Source organism: Trichosurus vulpecula, chromosome 2 (assembly GCF_011100635.1).
Source record: "Trichosurus vulpecula isolate mTriVul1 chromosome 2, mTriVul1.pri, whole genome shotgun sequence".
NCBI classification, from domain to species: Eukaryota; Metazoa; Chordata; class Mammalia; order Diprotodontia; family Phalangeridae; genus Trichosurus; species Trichosurus vulpecula.
The window spans coordinates 375978737-376005032 of record NC_050574.1 but is presented as its reverse complement, the minus strand read 5'-3'; the positions used below and the strand labels follow the sequence as shown (position 1 = coordinate 376005032).

Sequence of the window (26296 nt, the reverse complement as noted above, 5' to 3'; positions counted from 1 at the left end):
ACAGCCCTGGCTTAGATTATGAACTGCATTTTGATAAGCCACTGTTTGAGTTAGTCCATCGGTACTCACATTTTAGAAGAACACTACTGAAAGTTAGTGAGGTTTGCTCAGTATTGAACTGATGGAAGAGAAGGCTGTAGAATTTGAGAATTTGTACTTTCAGTCATCCCTAGATACTGCTTGATTCAAAATCCCATGTTTTTATCACCAGTATTCTCCTGGTACTGTTATTTATATGGCTGTAGTTCAGTTTCTATAGAGTCAAATGGGAGTAGCTGGATGGCTCAGTGGATAGAGTACCAGTCCTGGAGTCAGGAGGACCTGAGTTCAAATTTGGCCTCAGACACTTGACACTTACTAGCTGCATGACCCTGGGCAAATCACTTAACTCTGATTGCCTCCCAAAAACCAAAACCAAAACAAGAATCAAATGGCAGGTGGTCCAAAGGAAAATAAAGCAATTTGTGTTAGATGTCAGTAGACTGTAGCATATTGCCAATGATTGCTTTTATGTATTAGAAATGGCATGAAAGTTTTTATCAAGGAAGCACATGATCAGTAAAGGAGATAAGTCCATAATGGATATTGCTAAGGCTCGAGCGCTACACTGAGAGCAACTGAATATTAAAAAACCTAAAGGAAAGAATTTAGTGTATCGGAGAGTTCTTCTGTGGAAGAAGACATATGGACACAATTTATATAAGGTTAAAAAGTATTGCTAGGTTACAAATGGAACTGGTGGAGGGAATGCCCACTTAAGTGAATTTTATAGACTATTGATATCTTGAAGAATCAGTCATTTGATTTTAAAGTTTTTTAAGGAGCTGTTTTTATTATTGATAATTTTTGTTACCTCCAGTGCCTCACACAATGCTCTCCTCACATAGTAGATGCTTAACAAATTTGTTGACTTCAAATGATTTAGATGTTTTCATTTCTTCCTTTTAATGCAGGAAGTCCGAGTTTCCTTCATGCAGTGGCTTGCAAGAAACGTGAATCCTGAAGGAGTAATGACATTCAGCAAGTTGACCCTTAAATTTGTTTCATCCTATAAGCCAGAATTGGAAGTAACCCCATCTCATATGCCAGTTGTCACTGCAGCAGAAGAATTTGCCCCAGAACATTTTAACCTGGAGATCTATCGAAAAAATTTGCAGACAAAGCAACTAGGAAAAATAATTCTGTTTGCTGAAGTGACTTCATCCACAATGAATCTTCTAGATGGGTAAGATTTTGGACAAAAGTTTCATTAGAAAAGAGTCTAAATAAAGATTTATATAGTATGATGTTGATTAGTGCTTTCAACTAAGTTTTTTAAAAAAAATTATTTGTAGAACAAGGAAAGAGGACCCCTCCATTTTAGAAGAATGTGGTAGTGATTGGAAAATTAAGTTTCCTCTTAAGGCTTCAACAAGGTTTATATTTTTAAGAGTTGGTGGTTGTGGATCTGGTTACTGTCTCTTTAAATTAGGCTTCTTAGAATGGTCTCTGAAAAAATGAACTACTGTCAAAGAAAAATCTAAGAAGTAGAGTTTACTCTCTAGGCTATTTTTTCTCTTTTTGTGCTGTCTTTCTTTGAGATATTTTGCAGAAGTATTTAGAATGGCACATTTATGTGACGTCTAAGAGATGTTTAATCAAGATAAAAACAGAATTTTGCATTTTTAAACCTGTTTTCTAGTATCTTCCTCTTTAATTTTTATTTTTTTAAATACTCTGTAACCATTTTTGGATATTTGAGCACTTACTTTCACTGCCAGGTTAACTCCTCTCAACCTCCTGTTCCATGGACTTTGGTTAGAGGTTAAAAATATAAAACAGATGAAAAGAAAATCTTTTTTACTCAAATTAATCAGCAAAACTTGCTGCTGCATGATGACGAGTATTAAGGGTGTGCCTGGCTGAAGCACTGTTAGTTCAGGTTCTGTATTGGGATGAAATCAGGCATTTTCAGGTCATTCAACAGTTAGCAAAAGGTTTACTTAGCCATAGCATAGAAAGGGTATTCAGTAAGGATACACTCTGAGTAAGCTATGGCCTCCTTCACTTCTTAATGAAATTGGGACAGGTAAGCAGATCAGGGAGTTGTGAGTAGCATAGCTTTAATACAACTGCTGCCAAATCTAAAGGGTCCCAACCTCTCTGTCCCCCAGGCCTTGCCGATGGGTGGGTCTTTTTATGCCCTCTGGTGACCACAAAGCCATGTCGCCTTGGCCAGAGGCAAACAGGAAACTGCGTCAGTTAAGAAAGACAAATACTTGAGACAAGTATTTTTTGGGAAAAACTAACCTAAACTATGTAGCAAGGAGAACCAGATGGGAGAAGGAAGAGGAAAACTGGTAGATGTTAGTCCTATCACAGTGAGACATATAATTTAGTAGGCTTCAACTGTAGTGTGATGGTGATCTAGCACATGGGCAGACCCTCTAAGCTCATGAAAATGACATCTACACTTGGAAGACACATTTCTGATTGAGATGACATATGAGTGAAGTACATTTGGGGACATTCTGAAAGTGGTTCAGATTGGCCTACTATGTGATACCCGATTTTTCCATTGGCTGCATAGCCAGAAGGTAATGTCAGTATCTTCAGATGGGTCTGAGACTTTTTGCTTCCACTTCATTTCTCCTTACTCTTTTTCTTACCTTTCTGTAATCTGGCTTCCAACCTCATCGTTCAACTGAAATCGCTTTCTCCATAGTTACCAATAATTTCTTACTTGCTAAATCTAATGGCCTTTTTTTTTTTCCAAAATGGACTTTTCTCAGTCCTCATCTTTCTTGACCTGTCTGCAGATCAAGCTTTTCTCCTTGATACTATCTTTTCTTTAGGTTTTCATAACACTACTCTCTCCTGGTTTTCCTCCTACCTACCTGATCACTCCTTAATCTTCTTTGTTGGATTTTCACACAGGTGACACCCTCTAAACACAGGTATCTGCCAAGGCTCTCTCTTAGACCCTGTTCTCTTCTTGCTTTATACCAATTCATTTAGTGATCTCTTCAGCTCCCATGGATTTAATTGTCATTATCATTTCAGTGCAGATAATTTGCAAATATATTTTTTCTAGCCCTAATCTCTCTCCTGCCCTTTGGTCTTATATTTTCAGCTGCCTATTGGGACATTTCAAACTGTGTCTTGTAGACATTTTCAAACTCAACATGTCCAGAACTGAATTCATTATCTTCCTCTTCCCCCCACCCCAAACACTACCCCCTTCTTGACTTCCCTATTATTATCAAGGGCACCAGTGTTCTCCCAATCATTCAGGCTTCCAACCTAGTTGTTTTCCTCGACCCCTCACTCTCTTTCACCTTCCCGCCCCCCCCCCCCACCTCCTGCATCCAATCAATTGCCAAGTCCTGTCATTTCTGCCTTTATAACATCTCTTGTGTATGCCCCCTTCTTTCCTCAGACGCCAGTACTACCCTGATGCAGGCCTTCATCACCTCATGTAGCAATATTCTGCTGGTTGGTCTTTCTGCCTCAAGTTTCTTCCCATTCCAGTCCTTCCTTCACTCAGCTGTCAAATTGATCTTCCTAAAAGCACAAGTCTGCCAACGTTACTCCCCCCATTAAGTGAACTCCATTGGCTTCCTATAACTTCTAGGATCAAATAGACAGTCCTTTGTTCGGCTTTTAAAGCCCTTCCTACCTTTCCGTTCTTTTTACACCTAACTCCCTCTATGTTGAGTGATCCAGTGATACTGGTTATCCACCATTACTGGATTTCTGTCCTTAATCTCTGTCTCCTGGTTTTCTTCTAGTCTCAGCTAAAGTTCTGCCTTCTTCAAGAAGCCTTTAGCAGTTCTTCTTAATCTTGGTGCCTTCTCCCTGAGATGATCTCCACTCTCTCCTGTATATATCTTATTTGTGCATAATTGTTTATGTGTTGTCTTCCTCATTACACTGTGAGCTCTTTGAGAGGAGAAACTGTCTTTTCCCCTTCTTTGTATCCCCAGTGCTTAGAATAGTAGATGCTTAATAAATTCTTGTTGACTCACTAACTGATGTTATATGCTTAAATAGAACTGGGAATCTTAGTCTCTGGCTCCTTAAAAATGAGTGAATACCAGTGGTGGGGACCTGAGCCACGGTAGGAGAAAAAAGAGACCCCCTCAGGGAATTTTGAAGCCTCTTGGGAGATATAGCAGGACTGGCTCTGAGAGCCAGAACATCAATGTTAAAATAGAATAATAGGCACAGTAAAATGTATTTATAAGGAAGGCATTTGCCCTTACATTAGGGCAAAAGTCTAAAGATCATATGCCTCAAAATACAATTTGATCAAGTGTTTTCAGGTAGAAATATACTCTTCTGGAGCTACTCAAGTTTGAATGGGTTTGATGGAGTGTGTACATACTACATACTTTGCAGAAGAGACTTTTAGAAGAGTAAAAAGTTTTAGAATTAATCATATATTTAATGTAAGATGATGTCATAGGTGGTATTTTCTTGGCTACCATACTCCCGTTTGTTGAAGTGGAATTTAATATGGTTTCAGCTTATGCCATTTGTGTTCATAACTTTGATATTTATTGTTTTGGGACAATCTTGGGAAAGAATCCAAGTTAGTTAAACTTTTTGCTTAACTGAGTTAATTTATACCTCTCAGGTGATCAATCTTTTTTTTTATTGCTTTCCAACTTCTCCAGTTTATGATCTAATGCAAGTGAATGAAAGGTGATAATTTACACATGTAAATCACTATCACTGACCTTGAGAAGCAAGAGTCAAACCCCTTTCTCTCCCCTACATCATTACAAAAAGCCTTCCTGTGCACAAAAGCACAGTGCTAAGTACTGGGGATACAAAAAGAGGCAAAAGACAGACCCTGCCTTCAAGGAGCTTTCAGTCTAATGGAGGAGACAACATGCAAAACATATACACAAAGCAAGCTATATACAGTCTAAATAGGAAATAATTAAGAGAGGACAGGGATTGGGAAAGGCATCTGGTAAAAGATAAGATTTTAGTTGGGACTTATAGGAAGCCAGAGAAGTCAGTAGGCAGAGCTGAGGAAGGAGAGCATTCAAGTCAGGGCAGATGAGCGAGGCAGTGTCAGAACAGGGAAGGGGCAGTATGTGGGAGATGCTGCAGAGATGAAATCTACAGGTCTTGGCAGTAGCTTGGATACGAGGGGTGAGAGATAGTGAGGAATCCAGGATAACTCCTAGGGTGCAAGCCTGAGGGCCTGAGAGGATGGTATTGCCTTCTACAGTAACAGGGAAATTAGGAGGTGAGGAAGATTTAGAGGGAAAGAGTTCTGTTTTGGACATGTTGAGTTTAGGATGTCTACTGTACATCCAGTTTGAGGTGTCTGAAAGACAGCTGGAGATGTGAGACAGGAGGTCAGGAGAGAGGTAGGAGCAGGAAAGGTAGATTTGAGGGTAATCAACATAGGGATGGTAATTAAATTCATTGCAGCTGATGAGATCACCAAGTGAAATAGTGTAGAAAGAGAAGAGAGGAGGGCCCTAGACAGAACCCTGAGGAACGCCGATGGTTAAAAGGCATGATCTGGATGAGGATCTAGCCTAGGCGACTGAGAGGTCGTCAGATAGGTGGGAGGTGGGAGGAGAACCAGGAGACAGTGGTGTCCTGAAAAATCAGAGGAGAGAGTATTAAGGAGGAGAGAGAGATCAACAGTGTCAAAGGCTGCAGCAGATGAGGAATGAGAAAAAGCTACTAACCAAGAGTTTTGGCAACCAAAAGATTATTGGTAACTTTGAAGAGAGCTATAAGGGGCAGGAGAGATATGAGATGATATTTAGTGGAGATGGAAGGATCAAGTAAGAATTTTTTCAAGATAGGGGTGACATGGGAATGTTAGTAGACAGTAGGGAATGCACCAGGAGACAGGGAGAGATGAAAAATAAATGATAGACTCGGGATGACAGAGTGGGTATTTTGTCGGAGGAGGAGGAATGGAATGGGAATGCTTGGACAAGTAAAGAAGTTAGCCTTGGTAAGGAGTAAGGACACTTCATCATGTGTGACAGGGGTAAAGGAGGAGATAGTGGGAGAAGTTGTTTGAATGATCGGAGATGAGGAAGAGGGTAGAAGGTTGAGCTCATGGTGAATAACCTCAATTTTTTCTGTAAAACATGAGGCAAGGATTTTAGCTGAGAGGGTAGGGGGAGGGGAAGCCAAATAATAGAATGTTTACTGTATTATTCCCACTTTACTATTTAATGATACTTTAGTTTATTATCCATTTTACTTATACGCATTAATATATGTTAATTAAATATATTAATATATACCCATATTATTTAGTTTATTACCCATTTTCCAAGCACAATACCTGACAAATAATAAGTGCTTAGTGCTTATTGACTTGATTGCCCCAAGTCCAACAAACCAAGTAGGATGTATGTAAAGATTTAGAAATAATACACTCCGTTTTTCTTTTCTTCCTTCATATGTGTGGCTTTTCTCATCATCAGAGGACATTCTTTTATGTGCAGAAGTAACCATGATGGGTGTAACCTGAGTCTTACATAGGATATCCTTGTGAGTTAGTTAAACTCACATACATTTTTTTGGGTAGTATTCCATACCAGTTTTCACGGACTAAACAAGATTAGATCCAAGAGGATAAAGGAGATTAAAGGCTAGCCTTGATGTCAGGAAGTCCTAGAGTCAAGTCTTTTCTTTGAAATAGACTAGCTTTGTGATGATGGGCAAGCAAGTTACTTAACTTTTCTGTGTTCCTGGTAAGTCTCTAAGACTATATATTATTGCTGTGTTGTGAATGGAGTTCCCATACCAGGAGCTACCTACACTACTGAAATTACAAGTCTGGTTCCCCTGCCCCCCAATAGGTTGGTTTTTGACTATTTTTTCTCCCGCTACTCACCAATCAAGTCATCAAATTCTATCAATTCTATGTTTGATATCTATTTTCTTCTTACTATTCTTATAGCCATCACTTTAGGTCACATTCAGGTCACTGTTTTCTTTTGCCTGGACTGTTAGAACAATCTCCTTATCATTCTCCCCTCTCCAGACCCTCCTGTCGGTTATAGCACTGTCAAATAAGACTTCCTAGTTCATAGTTATGATCATACCATTCCACTAATCATTAATATTAACAACACATTTTTGGAGGAAATTTTCTTTCCCCTTCATTTAGATGAAAACCCCTGTCTAACTTATTATCCAGCTGAAGTTCTATGAAATAAATTGTCAAATGAAAGATCTCATTTGATCCCATTGTATGAAAGTCAACCCATGTTGGAGCCACAAAACTTGTTACAGATACTGATGACTCAGTGTAGTTGGAAGGAACTTGGTTGTAATTAAACATTGAGAAGGTGGAATGTTGGAAGAAACATGGTGTCATGATCTCATGAAATTGTTCCTTTCAGGAATGAGAGAGAGAGAGAGTGCATGCATGCACTCATATTTTTGCTGGGTACTCTAACCATATTCCACTGAAATTACACATGTTGCCTCATTTAGCGCTTTGATCTTTTTTTTTTTTTCATTTTCTCTTAAACATATTTTGACCATGAAATGGCTGATGAATATTTGGTAAACCTAAATGGATTTATGTGCTGCATAGTGTATTAAGTTTAATATCTATTTAGAGAAAATATAAGGGGAGGGGGTAATATTTCCATGTCTTTTTAGCACACTTTTGGAGAAGCCAGAATCCTTTTGATAACTGAAAGCCATGGACCAGCAGGAGGGTTTAGTTGAGTTGGTAGGTTTACAAAGCCTAGTGTAGCTTGAGGAGTCCATTCGATTATTTTGTGAGTTTAAGTTGGTCCTATGAGAAGACCAGAATACCTGTTCTCAATTCTAGCTGGGTCGGCTTTAGAGGGAGAAGAGAGGTAGGGAAAAAAAGGGGGGGGGGCAGTGATAGGTATCGTGTCTTAATAGAAAGAGCACTGGATTGGTAGTCAAGAGATTTAGGTTATAGTCCCAAATCTGCTACTAACTCATTGCGTGACCTTGGGCAAATCATTTTATTTCTTTGGGCTTTGTTTTTGTCATTTGTGAAGTTTAAATATTAGACTAATGTTCCTTCCAGCTGTAATAGATATTTTGATAGTCTAAATTAGAATCTAAAACGTAGACTCCCCACCCCTACTCCCTTATTCATGTCACTTCTGAGAATATTTTAGAAGTAAAAATTTAGGTTTGTGACTCAACTCAGAATTTTTTCTTTTTGAAAAATGACGTATAGTGTTCCCTTTCTAAAGCAGGGTTAAGAGAATATTGTTTGCCCTTACTTCCTCCCTCTGCAGATTGTAGTGTGTCTGTCTGTATGTGGGAGCTTGGTATGCCTGGAGAAAATAATCATTATTATTTAATATTGACAGTATTTCTCTTTGAGTTTCAGACTTTAAGGTTAATGAGAGTTTAATTCACTATCAAACCTTTGTCTCTTTCTTTTTTCCCTTGTGCTACTTTCTTCTATTCTCCTTCCCCCCTTTCCCCCTCCTCCACTCTTCCTCCTAATCTCCATTCCAGTATTTACACCCCCCCCCACCCGTGCTCATTCCAAGGCTTCCCCCACTCCAGAGGGGGGAGGGGAAGATTCAAGCCCTGAGAGGACAAGAAATTGGGCTGGAACTAATTTAATGGCTGAGTGACCTCACAGTAGAGAAATCGCTAGATCCTAATAGGGGTCTTTGTCTACATTTCCACCCTAGCTGGTAACATGCCAGTCAAGAGTCAAACTAGAGAAACAGGTGGGAACTATTAGACCTGTCATAAAGTTTGAAAAATTGATTCAGGACTTGAAGTGAATAGATTGAACTTGACAGTGTTGTCCTAAAGATTCTAAGGCAAAATTCTGTAGTTTAATTTTAAATCCCTTGATTATTCATTAGCTTTCCAGATGGCTTTTGTTGATATTTTGCATATTAATGCTTATATTGTGTCATCATGTACTCTTAATGTGGACTAAGGTAATGAGAAAACTATAAATATACCTGTATCTTAAATTAAGCAGATGTTGGTGAAATTATAATATGAAAGACAAGTAAAAAAAGCTTTACATGCCCTGTTCCAAAACAAGAAATCTTTAAAAGCTTAGAATTTAAGTTGGGCACTTTTATTAAAAGTGAAAAAATCCTTTAAAGACTTTTAGTTACAAAATACTGATTTTTATGTTTATTTACAAAGTTATGTCTAAAAAACCAATTCCAGCTTTTTAAGATGATTTATTTAGGCATCCCTAGTATCATTCTAGTAGGCTACCTGCATTTTAGTAAGATAGTTTGTCTCAGCTAATTATCTGAGCAAGTTAATCTTTCAAGTGCCAAGCTCCTATGGGTACAAGATTTAGCAAAGTCCTTTTTCTCAGATGGCATGGTATTGGACGTATAAGCAATTCCGTATTATGAGAGACTATAGAATAGTAAATTTTAAATAGCTCTTTTCACTAGAATTATTACTGATTATATAAATAAAATGGATTAGTGCCTTGTACTTAATAAATTGAGTTATTTGAAGCCATATTATTGCTACAGTATAATTTGGGAATATAACAATATTTGGAGGATTTATTTTAGAACCAGCACTCAGTTACTTTTCAGTGCTTTATAACATATTACTATTGGGAAGCCTGAAATTTCCCAAGAATTTTGAAGGGTACAACATTTATTTGACTGTATTAATATTTACCAAAAACTTATGTCATTACATTATGGAAAACCTTAAAATAGTTTTCTCATAAGGCTGCATAGACTTTTCTATAATGTTATCCTTGTTCACAACATTTTTGGAAATCCTTTTCAGAAATTGCTTTTAACACTTGTGTCATATTCTTTTGAATATAATCAGTGATGTCAAATCGTTGTCTTTTGAGAGTGGATTTAGTTTTTGAAAATAGAAAAAAAAAATAGCCAAATCTGTTGAATGAGGTGGATATTCAGTTTGGTCAAAACTAGTTTCTCAGGAAGTTTCATTGTGAATTGGGGTCATTGTCATTGTAGAGAAGCCAGTCATTGGACTCCATTTACTTTTCCCCCTCCTTGCTCAGACTCTCTCACAGGCTTTAAGAGTTAAGCAGATTGACTGGTTGATTTAGTGGAATGAATTCTGCATGAGTAATACCATTATTTTTAAAAATAAGTTTATATTGATATAGTTTGTTTTTACATCATGTACTATATCCCTTCCCTTTACTTCCTTTAAGAGCTGTTCATTAAAATAGAAAAGAAAAAAAGCAAAAAAAAAGTTCTACATAGCCAACATATTAAAAAAAAAAGTTCGATGTTATATGCGGTATTCCGCATCAATAATGTCCCTATCTCTGCAAAAAAAAATGGGACCTAGTTTCTTCTTGTTTATCTTGTGGAGGGCCAGGCTTGGTTTTTATAACCTTGCAGCATCTAATTTTGATTATTTTGCGCTTGTTCTCATTTTCAAAGTAATTATGCATATTTTTCTGATTCTGTTTAATGTACTTTGCATATCAGTTCAAATATGTCTTTCAGCGCTTCTCTGTATTCATGATATTTATTTCTTATAGCACAGTAACATTGTGTTATATTTACGTACTACAGCCTATTTAGCCATTCCCAAATAAATGAGCATTGTCTGTATTTCTAGTTCTTTGCTACTAAAAAGTGAATTTTTTTTCTATATGTGGCCTTTCTTTTTGCTGTTGTTCCTTATATATGACGAGGAATGAAATCTTTGAGTCAGAGTATGTAGACATTGTTTTTACTTTGTTCATCTAATTCCAAAACGCTTTCCAGAATGGTTGTTCACATTTCCACCAAAAATGCACAAGTGTGCCTGTCTTTCCGCAACTCCTCCAATGTTGACTATTTCCATTCTTTGTTGTTTTTGTCAATTTGTAGGTTGTTTTGATTTAAATGTCTTTTAATTGTGATTTGGGGCATTCTTTAATGTGGTTTTTAGTAGTTTGAAATATTTTTCAGACTTCGCTTATATCCTTGAACTTTCTATTATTTATCTGTTGGGGGAATACTGTTGAATTTTACATATTTCTTTTAGTTGTCTATGTATCTTGGATATATGATCTTAGAAATATTTGTTGTAAAGACTTTTCTTATTTAGCCACTTCTCTTTTATTTTACTAGATGCATTAATTTTGTTTGTGCAGAAGCCTTTCAGTTTCATGTAATAAAATTACCTATTTTATCTTTTATAATCCCCTCTGTCCCTTATTTGGTGGAGACTTTACCACATGTAATTGTAAATGGGATATTATCCCCTTCTCTTCTAATTTTTATGATCTGATTTTTAACTGGGATCGTGTTTTGTATCTTACATATATTGACTCTGTCACCGTGGGTAAGTCACTTAAAATCCCATCACCCTTAGCAACTCTAAAAGACAATAGATTTCGAGAAAGCATTGAGCTCCACTGTAGTTTCCTTCTCAGAAAGTCTTCTATGCTACTAAGATCTCAAGTCTAGGCCTAATCTGTATCCCCATTATCTTTATTCAAGTCATGTATCCATCTTGAATTTATTGTGATATTCAGTATAAAATACCGATTAGAAAGCTGGTTTCTGCCAGATTCCTTTCTACATTTCCCAGTAATTCTTTTCAGTAATTCAGGGATGACTTTTCTAGATAATTTCTATTTTCAGACTTATTGAATACTAGTTATTGAATTAAATTATTTCTGATTCTTCCTTATCTAGTATTTTCCAGTGATTTACTTTCTAACTATACTATATGGTATAACTATATAACTAGTATCAAATGGTTTGATGAATAATACTTTATCACATACTTTGAGGTATGAAAGTGCTATTATCCCCTTAATTATGATTTTTTTCACTATTTCCATTGATATTCTAGATATTTATCTAAATGAATTGTTATTAGTCTTGCTTTGTAAAGTATCTCTTTAGTATTTTGATTACATAGCCACAAATTTGTAAATTAACTTTAGTAATGTCATTTTTATTGTATTTGCATGGCCCCAAGTAGGCCACTGAATGGAATATCCCTTCAATTTAATCTAATTGAGTTGTTCTTTATTTCTTTTGATTATGTTGTAATTGTGTGTGTGTAAAAATCTAAGTGTTAGGGTAAAAAATAGGAATTTGTGTTCTTTTAGCAAAATGGTTACATTTTGTACATATGTTAATTAATCAAACAAATATCTACATTTTCTCACTCCTTTGCTTTCTGGACTAATGAGTGGTTAAAATGGATTCTTCCAGATTCATTGAAATACTTCTAAAAATCAAATGAAATACTTTTGAAATAAAATTAAGTACTTCAGATAGAAGTAAAAAGTATTTTGGACAAAACTATCTCAAAAATAATTTACATATCCATTTATCAAGCTGAACCCATTATCTGCTCTGAAATACTCTACAGATATGTATTTTTTTTCCTTTTAGTTACTTTGGATAATGAATCATGTTCTGTTTCTGCATGAGGGGTATTCTGTCACTTTAAGATCTAAAACCTTAAATTTTTTCTGCATTGCACAAGGAATCATTCATCATTTTCACTTTTTTTTTCTCTCCCACAAGAATAATCAAATTAGTGAGCAGGAAAATGATGAAATCATACTTGGCAGTGAGTGACTTATTAGTAGTTATTTCAGACTTTTTAGTGATGGAAGAGAAGCAGAGAAACAGGGGAGACAATGGGGAACTAGTACATGTACATTGTGTTCAAGTGTGTTCTTTCCTCCTTCATTCATCCTGCAGCTTTTTTCTTCCTCCTGGATTGTTAATGTTTTGAGGTTTTAATATAGATAAAGATAGATAGTGCTTTAATATAGACATAGATGGATAGTGCTTTAATATAGATATAGACATAGTATTTCTATATACAGTTCATAAAAATGAAACTCCATGATTATAGTGCAATAGGATTTTAATATTATTGAATATAGGTAAAGGTCGCTGATTTGGAGACAGAGGACTTGACTTTAAGTAAGTCTCAGCTCAGGTGACCTTGGGCAAGTAGCAGCCTTTTTGGGTCTCAGTTTCTTTATCTGATAGTGAGAGAGTTGGTCCCCAAAGGACCTTTCCAGATCAGAAACTCTGATTCCACATGTGCAAAATGATAATGTTGAATTCTGTTGAGCAGAAGCATGAATCAAACCATCAGCACCACCTTCATGTCAAATGAAGTAGCCTACACTTTGTAATTATTATAAAGATTGCTATTCAAGAGAGCTAATCCTGGTATATGAATTTAGAAATCTTTAATTAGAGAACAGGAGGACATGCTTGAGAGGCAAAGACCTGTGCTGGGAATCTCTCCTATGATGTAAACACTCAGGCTTCAGGGGTGGTATGATCCATGATAAATGATGCCTGTCATGGGGAAATACTGTCTTGAGCCAAATAGCTCATTCAAAGCTGACAGTTGCTGTGATTTTTTTCTTTTTTAAGTTGAAGATGGGCTGCAGAAGGGGGAAAAGAAGAAGTACTGGAAGGAAAGAAAGCTCAATGTAGAAACAAGATATTATTGAATGAACTAATCTTATTTTAAGGCCAAGCAAAGAACTTTTGCTGGGTTCTTTTTCTCTCAACAAATTTCTCTAAGAAGATTTTAAATCTTTCTAATTTTAAATTTAAATCTTACTCATTTTCTCTAATTTTATCTCAAAATAGGTGTGGATTTCAACCTGTGAGGATGGGCTGGAGTGTGTGTGTGTGTGTGTGTGTGTGTGTGTGTGTGTATCCTAAAGCAACTTTCCTATTATTGTAAGACCTTATTATGTATTATAATTGTAAGACCATCATTACCTGACACTTTTTCTTTCTCCTAAATTTAAACTATGGCATAACTATTTCAGTATAAACTAAAATTAATCTGGTTTTGAGAATTGGAGGATGGGAGAGCTGATTTATGACATATTTAAAGACTATAGGCTACCTAGTGGCTTATACTTAAGGTACAATTGGATTCAGATCCTGCTTCAGACCATTAATGGTTCTGTGACCCTGGACAAGTCACATAACCTCTCTGCCTCAGTTTGTAATCATATGTAAGATGTAAAATGAGGGTGTGGGACTCAAGATCCCTTTTAGCTCTGATTCTATGATCCTAACCGACTGTGTCTCTGAGAGTAGGGGAGATAAGGTGGAAGAAGGGTCATTTGAAATTGACAATCATGCTTTAAAAAGTATCAATTTTTTAAAGAGTATTGAATCATACAGTCATAAATTTAGTAATGGAGAGAAACTTTGCTATCCAGTTGAACCTTCCTGTTTGGTAGATAGGGAAATTGGTAGCTGTTGCCTTTTCTCTGCTACTTATTAGCAGTATGTTGAGGGGTAAATTCCCATTTGTAAAAGAAGGATAATATTTATGCCACCTGCTACACAGAGCTGATGTGAGTGAGGATCCAATAAGATGGTGTATTTCAAATGTTTTGTCATCCTTAAAGCACTGCATAAATTTAGGCTACTTTTACTATAAAAATTAAGTATTGCACCATAATTTTATTTGCTTTCTCAAGATCTCAGAGGAATTTTTTTGGGTCAGGATTGTGGGTGATTTTCAAAAAATTGCATTAGGAATGTTGAGGTAATTGTCTCTCTTTGTACTGAAGTGTATTGAGAGAACAGAAGAATATAGAATCACTCCACTAACTTCAAAATTGCTTTGAAATGTTTTTGGCTGCTTCAAAGTGTTATTCTGAGTATTTATCACATTGGTTTGGTTTTGTCTTAAGGATGGTGGTGGTATTTTTGTATTTTCTGTTCTTATTACAAAGCATTTAAGGACTGACCAGGTGTTTGTTTTTTCTCTTTTACTCTTTTTTTTAAAATGTATCAAGTTATTTATTTCATTATTTTAAAACTGTAGTGCTGAAGTTTCTCCAACAGATTGTGTAAATAATTTATTTAATAACTAAAACAGATGTCACTTTTATGGAAGTATAATAAAAATCTATAATATATGTATTAGTTTTATATAGCAAGAGTAAAGTAGCAATTTGAAAAATAAATATTTTGAAATAAAATGTAATTTTAAAACTAAAGGAATTCATCAAAACAAGCAAATAAACATGAAACGGGGAAAATGTTACAGAAGAACCTTGGCTTTTTATGATGATAAAATAGATTTTAAAAATAAACAAATGAAAAAGAGTTTTTTTTTTTTTTAAGGAATCATAGATCTGGAACAAGTCCATAGAATGGACTTGTTTTACAGAAGAGGAAACTGAAGGTCATAGAGTTAAGTGATTTGCCTAAGGTCATACAGTTAATACATGACAGAGCTGGAGTGTCGACTCCAAATCTAGCTCTTTTAACCCTAAATCAAGCTCCTTCTCTCTTTTTTTAAAATTTTATATTTATTTAATATATTTAGTTTTCAGCATTGATTTTCACAAGAGTTTGAATTACAAATTTTCTCCCTCTTTCTACCCTCCTGCCCACTCCAAGATGGCATATATTCTGGTTGCCCCATTCCCCAATCAGCCCTCCCTTCTGTCACCCCACTCCCCTCCCATCCCCCTTTCTCTTCTTCTCTTGTAGGGCAAGATAAATTTCTACGCCCCATTGCCTGTGTATCTTATTTCCTAGTTTTGTTATTGTTTTTGAACATCTGCTTTTAAAATTTTGAGTTCCAAATTTTCTCCCCTCTTCCCTCCCTGCCCTCCCCAAGAACACAAGCAATAGGCTACACATGTATCATTATGCAAAACCCTTCCACAGTACTCATGTTGTGAAAGACTAACTATATTTTGCTCCCTCCTATCCTGTCCCCCTTTATTCGATTTTCTCCCTTGACCCTGTCCCTTTTTGAATGTGTTTGCTTTTGATTACCTCTTCCCCAACTGCCCTTCCTTCTATTATCCCCCATTTTTTATCCCCTTCCTCCTTCTTTCCTGTGGGGTAAGATACCCAATTGAGTGTGTATGTTATTCTCTCTTCAGGTCAAATCCAATGAGAGCAAGATTCACTCATTGCCCCTCACCTTTCCCCTCTTCCCTTCCAAAAGAACTACTTTTTCTTGCCACTTTTATGTGAGATAATTTACCCCATTCTATCTCTCCCTTTCTCCCTCTCTCAATATATTCCTCTCATCCCTTAATTTGATTTTTTTTAGATATCATCCTTTCATATTCAACTCACCCTGTGCTCTCTATCTATATCTATCTGTCTATCTATTTATTTATATGTGTATATTCCCTTCAGCTACCCTAATACTGAGGTCTCATGAATTATGCACATCATCTTTCCATGTAGGAATGTAAGCAAAACAGTTCAACTTTAGTAAGTCCCTTATGATTTCTCTTTCTTGTTTACCTTTTCATGCTTCTCTTGATTCTTATGTTTGAAAGTCACATTTTCTATTCAGCTCTGGTCTTTTCACTGAGAAAGCTTGAAAGTCCTCTATTTTATTGAAAATCCATATTTTGCCTTGGAGCATTATACTTTGACCTCAGGAATATCATATTCCAAGCCCTTTGATCCCTTAATGTAGAAGCTGCTAGATCTTGTGTTATTTTGATTGTCTTTCCACAATACTCAAATTGTTTCTTTCTGGCTGCTTGCAGTATTTTCTCCTTGATCTGGGAGCTCTGGAATTTGGCAGCAATATTCCTAGGAGTTTTCTTTTGGGGATCTTTTTGAGGAGGGAGTCAGTGGATTCTTTCAATTTCTATTTTACCCTCTGGCTCTAGAATATCAGGGCAGTTCTCCTTGATAATTTCTTGAAAGATGATATCTAGGCTCTTTTTTTGATCATAGCTTTCAGGCAGTCCAATAATTTTTAAATTATCTCTCCTGGATCTATTTTCCAGGTCAGTGGTTTTTCCAAGGAGATATTTCACATTGTCTTCCATTTTTTCATTCCTTTGGTTCTGTTTTATAATATCTTGATTTATCCTAAAGTCACTAGCTTCAACTTGCTCCAGTCTAATTTTTAAGGTAGTATTTTCTTCAGTGGTCTTTTGGATCTCCTTTTCCATTTGGCTAACTCTGCCTTTCAAGGCATTCTACTCCCCATTGGCTTTTTGGAGCTCTTTTGCCATTTGAGTTAGTCTATTTTTTAAGGTGTTATTTTCTTCAGTATTTTTTTGGGTCTCCTTTAGAAGTCATTGACTTGTTTTTCATGGTTTTCTCACATCACTCTCATTTCTCTTCCCAATTTTTCCTCTACTTCTTTTACTTGCTTTTCCAAATCCTTTTTGAGCTCTTCCATGGCCTGAGACCAGTTCATGTTTTTCTTGGAGGCTTTTGATGTAGGATCTTTGAATTTGTTGACTTCTTCTGGCTGTATGTTTTGGTCTTCTTTGTCACCAGAGAAAGATTCCAAAGTCCGAGTCTGAATCTGAGAGCATTTTTGCTGCCTGTTCATGTTCCCAGCCAACTACTTGACCCTTGAGCTTTTTGTCAGGGTATGACTGCTTGTAGGGTATAGAGTACTTTGTCCCAAGCTTGAGGGGCTGAATTCCTATTTTCAGAGCTACTTCTACACAGCAAACTCTGTCACACCAGTGCTCCTTTTCCCCCAAGAACTGCCAACCAGGATTGTGGCCCAGATCCAGGCAGGGCAAAGCAGGCTTTGCACTCAAGTCATAATCTGCAACTTTAATTCCTCCCACCAGGTGGGCCTGGTGCCAGAGGCAGCTGTAGCTGTAGCTCTGAAAGCAGCCTCAGAACTGTACCACCTCCGCCACCCCTGGCGGGGTGGCCAACCGTGAACTCCTTTCGCTTTGTCCCAGGAGCTTTTCCCACTAACCTTCTCTGTTGTCTTTGGTGTTTGTGGGTTGAGAAGTTTGGTAACTGCCACAGCTTACTGATTCAGGGTGCTACACCTGTTCTGCCCGGCTTCCAGTCTGGTTGGTCCTGGTGCAGCCCATGCTGGGCTCTGCTCCTCTCCGCTCCCAGTTCCATGCAATAGACCCTTCCCAGTGACCATCCAGGCTGTCCTAGGATGGACCCCTGCTTCCCTTTTCTATTTCATGGGTTCTGCAGCTCTAGAATTTGTTCAGAGGTGTTTGGAGGGATCTGGGGGGGAACTTAAGCAAGTCCCTGCTTTCCAGCCACCATCTTGGCTCCGCCCCAGAACTGGAGTTTTTGACAGGCTAGAACATTAGATTGTAACCAGTAAGATTAAATTTAAAGTCTTGTAATTTGGTTAAAAAAATCAACCTCACAAGTACAAGTTGAGAGAAACATGATAAGTCAAAGTACTCTGAAAAATATTTTGGGGGGTGGGGAGAGGAGTGGGTGGTTAGTCTGTTGCATGCTCAGTACAAATCAGCAGTGTGATACGGCTGTCCAGAAAGATAATGCTACTGCAGGTAGCATTAATAAAAGTATAGCACCTGCCAAAAGTGAGCCAACCCACAACAGCACCTACCTCACAGTGTTGTTATAAAGATCAAATGAGATCACATATGTACAGCATTTTGCAAACCGTAAAGCCCTACAGAAATATTAGCTATTATTAATATATGGTAGGAAGTACTTTTGTTCCTTGTCCCTTCTTGCTCCTGGGACCTTCTTTCCCTTTCTTTTCTATTGATTTCCCCTCAGCCTGACAAATTGTAGTTTTTCCCCAAGTAAGAGCAGCCGCTATGAGGAGTACTTTTATATTCCTTAGGGTAACCCTGTGGCTAACTATTCGTGTAAACTAACTCACAAGTCTCCACGAGAGTATTTGTCATGAAAAAATCAGCACCAATACTCAATTAATATTAACCATTAGCTGAAAATGCAAAACAAACACATATTTACAAAACATTTAACTCATAAACCTAAATCATACTTTTATCAGCAATGCATGGAGAGATTGGGTACACATATAAAAGTAGTAAGGCACATGTATAAGTAATACAGTGGCCAGGGCAATTCACAACCCTGGAAATGTAGGCTCTAATATCTTCCTTCTATCTCAAGAACTGTTCATGAAAATTCCTTGATGAGCAGGAACAAGCTTCTGCTGCTAAACTAAGCAGTTCTACTTTGTGCAGGATTAACATTTCACAAGGTGTGACATCTCAGCTGGATGAGTTGATCTGCTGTTGCTGCTTCTTTGGTTTTCTGTTTCCAAACCTTTCCTTGCCCACTTGAACTTCTTTCTCACAGCATCTATAGTAACCACCACTGCAGTGACTCTTATTTTGATACTGGCAAAAGCTTCTCTATTCCTTAGGCCAGAGGTTCCCAAACTTATTTGGCCTGCTGCCCCCTTTAAAAAAAAATTACTCAGTGCCCCCTGGAAATATTTATTCCTTTAATGTTTTTTTTTAATTTCCATCATTTCAAAAAGATATAAAATATTTTTTAAAAAAATGACACATCTTAAATTTAATGACATTGTAAATTTGTGGTTTTTTTCCCCTGCGTTGAAATTTTGATGATGCAGTATTGCATCATGTAACCGTATAGTATCATATTGTAAACAAGTTATTACAGGTACATATTCCTGCTGATGCATGCTGGACTTCCTGACAATGTGCTACACGCTTGCTTGCCAACACTTGCTCTTTAAGACCTGTGAGTGGATTTGACCACTGGTTGGTTATAACTTGCATTTTATGTTTATTTGGAAAATAATGTAATCACTATGACTTTAACTCAGTTACACAACAGATGAACCTCGTACAAATGGTTTTTCAAAATTTTCTTCTCTGTTCTTTATGTTTCCACCACCCCCTTATTTTATTCAATGCCCCCCCCCCAGTTATGCTTGAGGCTACTATCCCACTCCCTCCATTGTACCAGCACCCCCCAGGGGAAAGTATTGCCCACTTTGGAAACTTCTGCCTTAGGCAGGATTCTTATCAACCTTTTTAGCAACAAGAGGTGGTCATGTATCTTTTCCCTTTCCTCAAAACTCTTCCTCTCCTTTCCACTTCTTAGCTGCAAATTATATATATATATATATATATATATATATATATGTATACTATAAGCAATTAACTTATTGTAATTTACAAATAATTAATTATTTTCTTCAGAACACTGAGCACTTCTTCTTTAGAACATTTAGCAACTGCTTTTTTTTTCATCACCTAAAGTAGAGTCATGCCTTACACAAGTGAACTCTAAAGGCCCTCCTTATAGAAATCTAGGGTCTAGGACTAGGAAGCTGATGTTCCACATGTATTCTGACCAGGAAAGATTATGAGCAGTAATAGTACATTAATTTGGGATGCCAGATTTTAGAGAGGACATTGGTAAGCTACAGAATATTCAGAAGAGCATGACAAAGATGATAGAGACTTTGAGATTGTGCTGTCTGAGATCATTTGAAGAAAATGGGGATATTTAGCCATATTTGATAGCTGTATTCAAGTATTTGAAGGGCAGTGACATGGAAGAGGATTTTTGCCTTGTTCTTGGCCCCAGAGAGTACTAGAAACAGAGAAGTTGCAAAGAGGGGGATTTAGGCATATATGAGGAAAATCTTCCCAACATTTGGAGTTATTCCAAAATAAAATGAGCTGCCTAATAAGGTAGTTATGGAGTGTTTTTAAATAAAAGCCATTGCCAGGTAGTAGAGAGTAGATTCTCGTTTGGAGATGACTTGGACCAGATTGCCCCTCTCAATTGTAACACTTAACTAACAAAACAGATGTCACAATCTGTTTATAAAATGACATGAGGCATTCACATGTTCTTACTAAAAGCAAGGGTACCCTAAGGAAGAAAAAGGCAAGGTGTACCAGGCTAATTAAATTGCTGCCATCACCTTGACCACCACCTTGGTTGATATAGTCCAGGACTCTGAGATCCAGAACTCTGGGAATGTCAGTGCCCTCCAAACCACCATTACAGCTACCAGCACAGTCCTTACAGCTGCCATAAAGAGAAGCAACCTCTGTGGAGATGAGATCTGGCAGCTGCCTCTACAGGGGCCACTGCCTTGCCTTCTTAATAAGGCCTTGAAGACCTGGAGAAGACAGGGCTGACCACCATATTCCTTGGCCTTATTGAAGGTTAAGCATTTTATCTGGGGACATGGCTTTATCAGTGGAAATGACACTAAAAATGATGCATTGTCTTCTGCTTTGTTCTTACCCTCAGGATGTTCAGGGACTCTCTGCTTTTCTCTTTGTATTCACAGTGCTTTGCACATAGTAAGCACTTATTAAATGTTTTTCTCATTCATTTTTATTTCATTTTTCATTGGGGATGTAATGGGAATAGATTGCATTTCTTTTCAGTTGTCAGCTGAATATATTAACAGCAAAGTTTACACCACATACAGTGTTGTCCATAAAATGTTAGAGATAGAAGAGAATTTAGGGATTATCAGTTTTAACAGGTGAGGAAACTGACACTTTGAAAAGGACTTGTCTAAGACATTGAATGATTTAATGACAAAACTGAGGCACTAGGATCCTGCTCTTCTGAGACATAAAAGTACCAGTAAGGTGTGGATGTAATACAAGATTCTTTACTTTTACACTTGTGCTTTTTGATTGGTGATGCCTACATGTATCCCCCCTCCCCAAAAGTCACCATGACAAATGTGAGAAAACAAAACCTAATAATTCTCTCCTTTGGAGATCAGTCTTACACATATACACATTGTGTCATATTGATTATTTTTTAATCAAGAAAGCTATTGGAATAAATGACATACCTGAAAAAAACCCATGACAATAATACATAATAATACAAATAAGTCCAGTTAAATGAAGAAAGGATTGTTTTTATTGAGGAAGGGAAAGTAATGCACGTTTATAAAGTGTTTGTTGTGTGCCAGGCGCTGTTCTAAGCACTTTTTACAAATATTGTCTTATTTGATCCTCACAACCACCCTGGGAGGTAGGTGCTTCATTTTTTGTTTATTTCACAGTTGAGGAAACTGAGGCAATCAGAGTTTAAGTGATTTGCCCAGGATTAGTCTCGAAGCTGGATTTGGACTCGAGTCTTCTTGATTTCAGGCCACAGCACTCAACCCACTGTACCACCAGTTGCTTAGAATACAAAAGATATAACCATGAAGTTCTTTTAAATAGCAAATTTTCTAGTGTATCTAAAATATGGCTTACTTTACAAAATTCATACTCATTTGTAACTATTTCAGGAAACAGCAGCTGGGTGGTATGTGATATTGGTGTATATCTCTTATGTACAAATAAAATACAAGATACTTTCCTTTTACACTTGTGCTTTTTAATTGGGGCTATCTACATGAATCCCCTCCCCCTCTCCAAGAGCCACCATAAAATTTTCTCAGAAGTATAAAGTAAGAGTTAACTTAATTGACTTGCTTGATTGTAAACTGTGTGACATTGACTTTATGTACAAAAATTTATATGAAAACCCACAATCTGTACCCTTGTTATGCTAAATCCCCAAAGTCTAATTTCTCTTCAGTTATGCTCCTAGTGAATATTTTTTTAAAAATCTAAATTTGTATGCACATAAAGTTTTCATTTCTCACACCTCATATCATTTAGCTTTATGTTGTGGGTTTTATAAGTTATATGGAAAATGCAAATCCCTATTGCACATGTCTGTGATTCTCAGGTTTGCTATAAAGTGCGTTATTTTGCATTCTTTAAAAAAAAAGATGAACAATGGTCTCATTATTTAAAATATTTACAAAGTAGAAAGAAGAGGATTATTAAGAAACTGTAGACTTCTACTATGTAGTTTTTGAAAGCATAAATGAATTTAATACAGTTTTAAAAACAAAATTGCCCCGTTTATGACCTCTTCTAAACTTGTTTAGTTTTTTCTGTATATTTTTTAATGTTTTAAAGTTCTGTGTTAATATTAGTTACCACTCTTTTGTTTAATATTTTTTGCATCCCCATCGCTGCCCAATTACTTACCCTATACCCTAAATAGAGCAAAACAAATCAATCCACTGACCATTTAAAAAAAAAGTCTTCTTCTGCACTTCCATCATCTCTCTACCAAGGAATGGAAGGCACAGTTTATCATAAGCAACATTGGTATGGTACTAAATTTGCAAATTAATTTAGTTAGCATCATCATTTTTATTCTTTTGGCATGGCCCCACATGCACAGTTAACCTCTCTTCAATTATTTTTTCTTTATTTCTGTAGTGTTTTTATAGCTGCACTTACATATGTTCTGCGCCGGTCTCGGCATTTGTGCTCCTAGATATTTAACATATTTGGAAGTTATTTTGAATAGATTTTTTCTTTTCTACCTTCTCTGCTGGATTTTGTTAGTAATAAACAGGTGATGATGAGTTTATTCGGTTGGTTGGTTGGTTAGTTGGTTGTCCGACTAAAGTGACATCACTATGCTAGATGTCTGTGGTAAGTTTCATTGTGTCTGAATGTGACTCATCAGACCAATACAAACTCCAAATGCTCTACCATAGGTCAGGCACAAATAGTCCATGTGAACATTTAGGGTGGATACTCCAAATTTGTGCATCCTACGTTTCCTTTGAGCTGTCTCAATTCTGCTTTGCTCATAGAGCACGGCACCTTCTCTGATGTGGGCACACCATGCTGAGTGGTCCTGTGCCAGTGTCTCCCATGTCACACAATCAATTTATACATTATACAGTTACAAAGATAGTGATATGTCACATCTTTAATAATTTTTTGCATTGCGGTCACTGACCAATTATATATATGGAAAGATAAATATCTTAACATATAATAAATATATATCTCCCACAAAACTCATTTATGTATGTATAGACATATACATATATACATATATATGTATGTGTGTGTGTGTATGTGTGTGTGTATAAACTTAAGGTTATTAAAGCGTGAACCTGTTTTATAAATCTTTGCTAAAATCATTATTTCAAATAATTTTTAGTTGAGTCTCTAGAATTCTTTTTTATCTGAATATAGCAATTATTTGGTTTCATCTTTGCGTATGTTTTATTTCCCCAGTTTGTTTTGCAAATCATCATTCTTCAACTGGGTTCAGTGGCTGATGCAGGAATGTTCACTAAACAGTTTTTATGAAAAACATATTTTAGCATATTCCAAGTATATTACAATACTTGCAGTTAAAAAGTAGTTCAGGAAGATAAAAACGATAAAAGCTCCCAGCAAAAACCTAAAAATTCCTTTTATACTCTTTTTGCCCAAAGGTCTTAGAACTCTTTCTCAGATCAAACCACCTGGGATGAAGAAACTTCCCCACATCTTTCCACAGCTCAGTTGCTGACAGGAGTCTGGACTGGTCTTGTTCCACCAGTATCCTACTCTGCCACATTTAGGGCCTACTGTTTTAAAGCATTTTTAGAACTTTACCAAATAATAGTGCTGACAATGGACATCTTTGCTTTACTTTTTTATTTTATTGGAGAGGCCAATAGTGTTTCTCTGTTAACATATTAAAGAAAGGTCCATTTATTCCTATATCTTTTTTTTAAAACATAAATGAGTTGTTTTGCCAGTAGATGTAAAAAAAAAAAAAACCGCAAACAAGTATTCTGTATACTGTGATTTCTGTTGTTTTGAGGATCTTGTTCTATTATATCTTCCTAATGTTGAATCAGCCCTGTATTCTAGTATAAATATATCATGATCATGGTAGGCAATGCTTTGAAGTAGTAGAATCTTTGTTACCATTTTTTTCTATATTTGTGCATTGATTTTTAAATTTAAAATTTTTGTTCTGAATTTAGACATTAGAAAAAGAGTTCAACATATGAAGAACAGAAAAGGAGGTTGATATAAAACTATAGTTTATAATGTACAATTTTATTTTTTTTGATAGTGTGTATTTACCATGGTAGAAACAAAATTGCCTTGCTTGTGTGTCTCCGTTTCAACTCTCTTCTGTTTTTTTTTTAAATGGTTTATTGATGTGTTTCCCTTTTTTTCAAATCATTACCACAACCCACCAACTTTTCCTGAAAAAATTAGAATCCTGTTCTTGTTAGAAGTTTGTTCTTGTAACAAACACCTTAGTTGAGCAAAACAAACCAGTACATTGACTGTGTCTGTAAATGTATGCCTTATTCTGCATCTCTAGTTCATCGCCTCTCTGCCAAGAGGTGGGAAGCATAGATGCTTCCATTTTAAAGTCATGATTGGAGTCATGATTGACTCCAATGATTTCGAAGTCTTTCAAAATAATTTCCTTTAATTATTGTGATCGTCATGAAAAGTGTTCTTAGTTCTACTGATTTCACTCCATCATCCCATACAAATTTTACCTTCTGGGGCCTCAGTTTCCTTATCTGTACAATGCAAGGATTGAATTAGCTGGTCTCTGAGATGCTGTTCAGCACTCTTATCTGTGGTCCTGTAGTTCCAGATTATTCAGAATCTCTCATTTTCCTTATTTTTATGTTATAATATTCCATTATATTTATTTAGTCAGCTATGCTCCAATTGATGGTACCTGCTTTAGCTTCAATACTTCAACAAAAAGTGTTGCTATAAATATTTTTGTACATATAAATCCTTTTTCACATCTTTAGTCTCTTTTATGTGTATTCCTACAGGTATATTTCTGGATTAAAGAATATTTGCTATTTAGTGACTTTTTGAGCATGGTTCCAAATAGCTTTCTAGAAGGATTACAGCAGTTCACAACTCTGCTGCCCTATCCTCCTCCCTGCAAAAATTATCATTTTGTTCTCATTCTTCCTGCAAAAATTGTCATTTTACTCTTTTGTTTTAATTGCCAATCTGATGGATTAGAAGCAAAACCTCAGATTTGTTTCAGTTTGCACTAATCTTATTAGTGCAGCATTTTTTTCATACAGTTGTTGATAACTTGACTTTCTTTTTTAAAAATTTTTTATTTTTAGTTTATAACACTCAGTTCCACAAGTTTTTAAGTTCCAAATTTTCTCCCCAACCCCCAAAACGGCATGTAATCCAATATAGGTTCTACATATACCTTCACATTAAACTTATCTACACAATAGTAACTTAACTTTCTCCTTGTGGGAACTGCCTGTTGATATCTCTTGGCTACTGATCTTTTGGGTATGGCTTTTGTTCATATATTTGTTTTGATCTTGAATATTATACCTTTTCCAGGGAAATCTGCTACAATTTTGTTTCTGCAAAAGCTTTTTCTATTTAAAAAATTTCCTTTTTCTATTACGAACTTGACAGACATTAACAAACATGAACACATCCTTCCCAAAATAAGACTTTGTATGAAACCATGAATGTAATTTGTTTACTTTAAAATGGTATATAAATATTAGCCATATCATTGAGGCAGCTAATTAGGTTCAATGGATGGAATATTGGAGTTAGATTCTGGAAGACCTGAATTTGAAATCTCTCTAGACATTTATTTGCTTTGTAACCCAGGGTAGGTCACTTAACTTTTATCTTCCGTATAATGGGACAGTAATAACACCTACCTCACAGGATTGTTGTGAGGGTCAAATGAGATATGATGTATGTAAAGTTCATGGCAAACGCTAAAGT

General features: G+C 36.2%; 1 protein-coding gene across 2 annotated transcripts in view; it reads left to right on the top strand.

Moving 5' to 3' along the window:
- The window catches only part of HLCS (holocarboxylase synthetase), a 242428-nt gene that overhangs the window by 85881 nt on the left and 130251 nt on the right, over window positions 1-26296 (top strand). For both annotated transcript variants that reach the window (XM_036744985.1, XM_036744984.1), the window contains exon 6: window positions 954-1225. In XM_036744985.1, the coding sequence (XP_036600880.1) occupies window positions 954-1225 (272 nt within the window). The remainder of the gene's footprint in view (window positions 1-953; window positions 1226-26296) is intronic.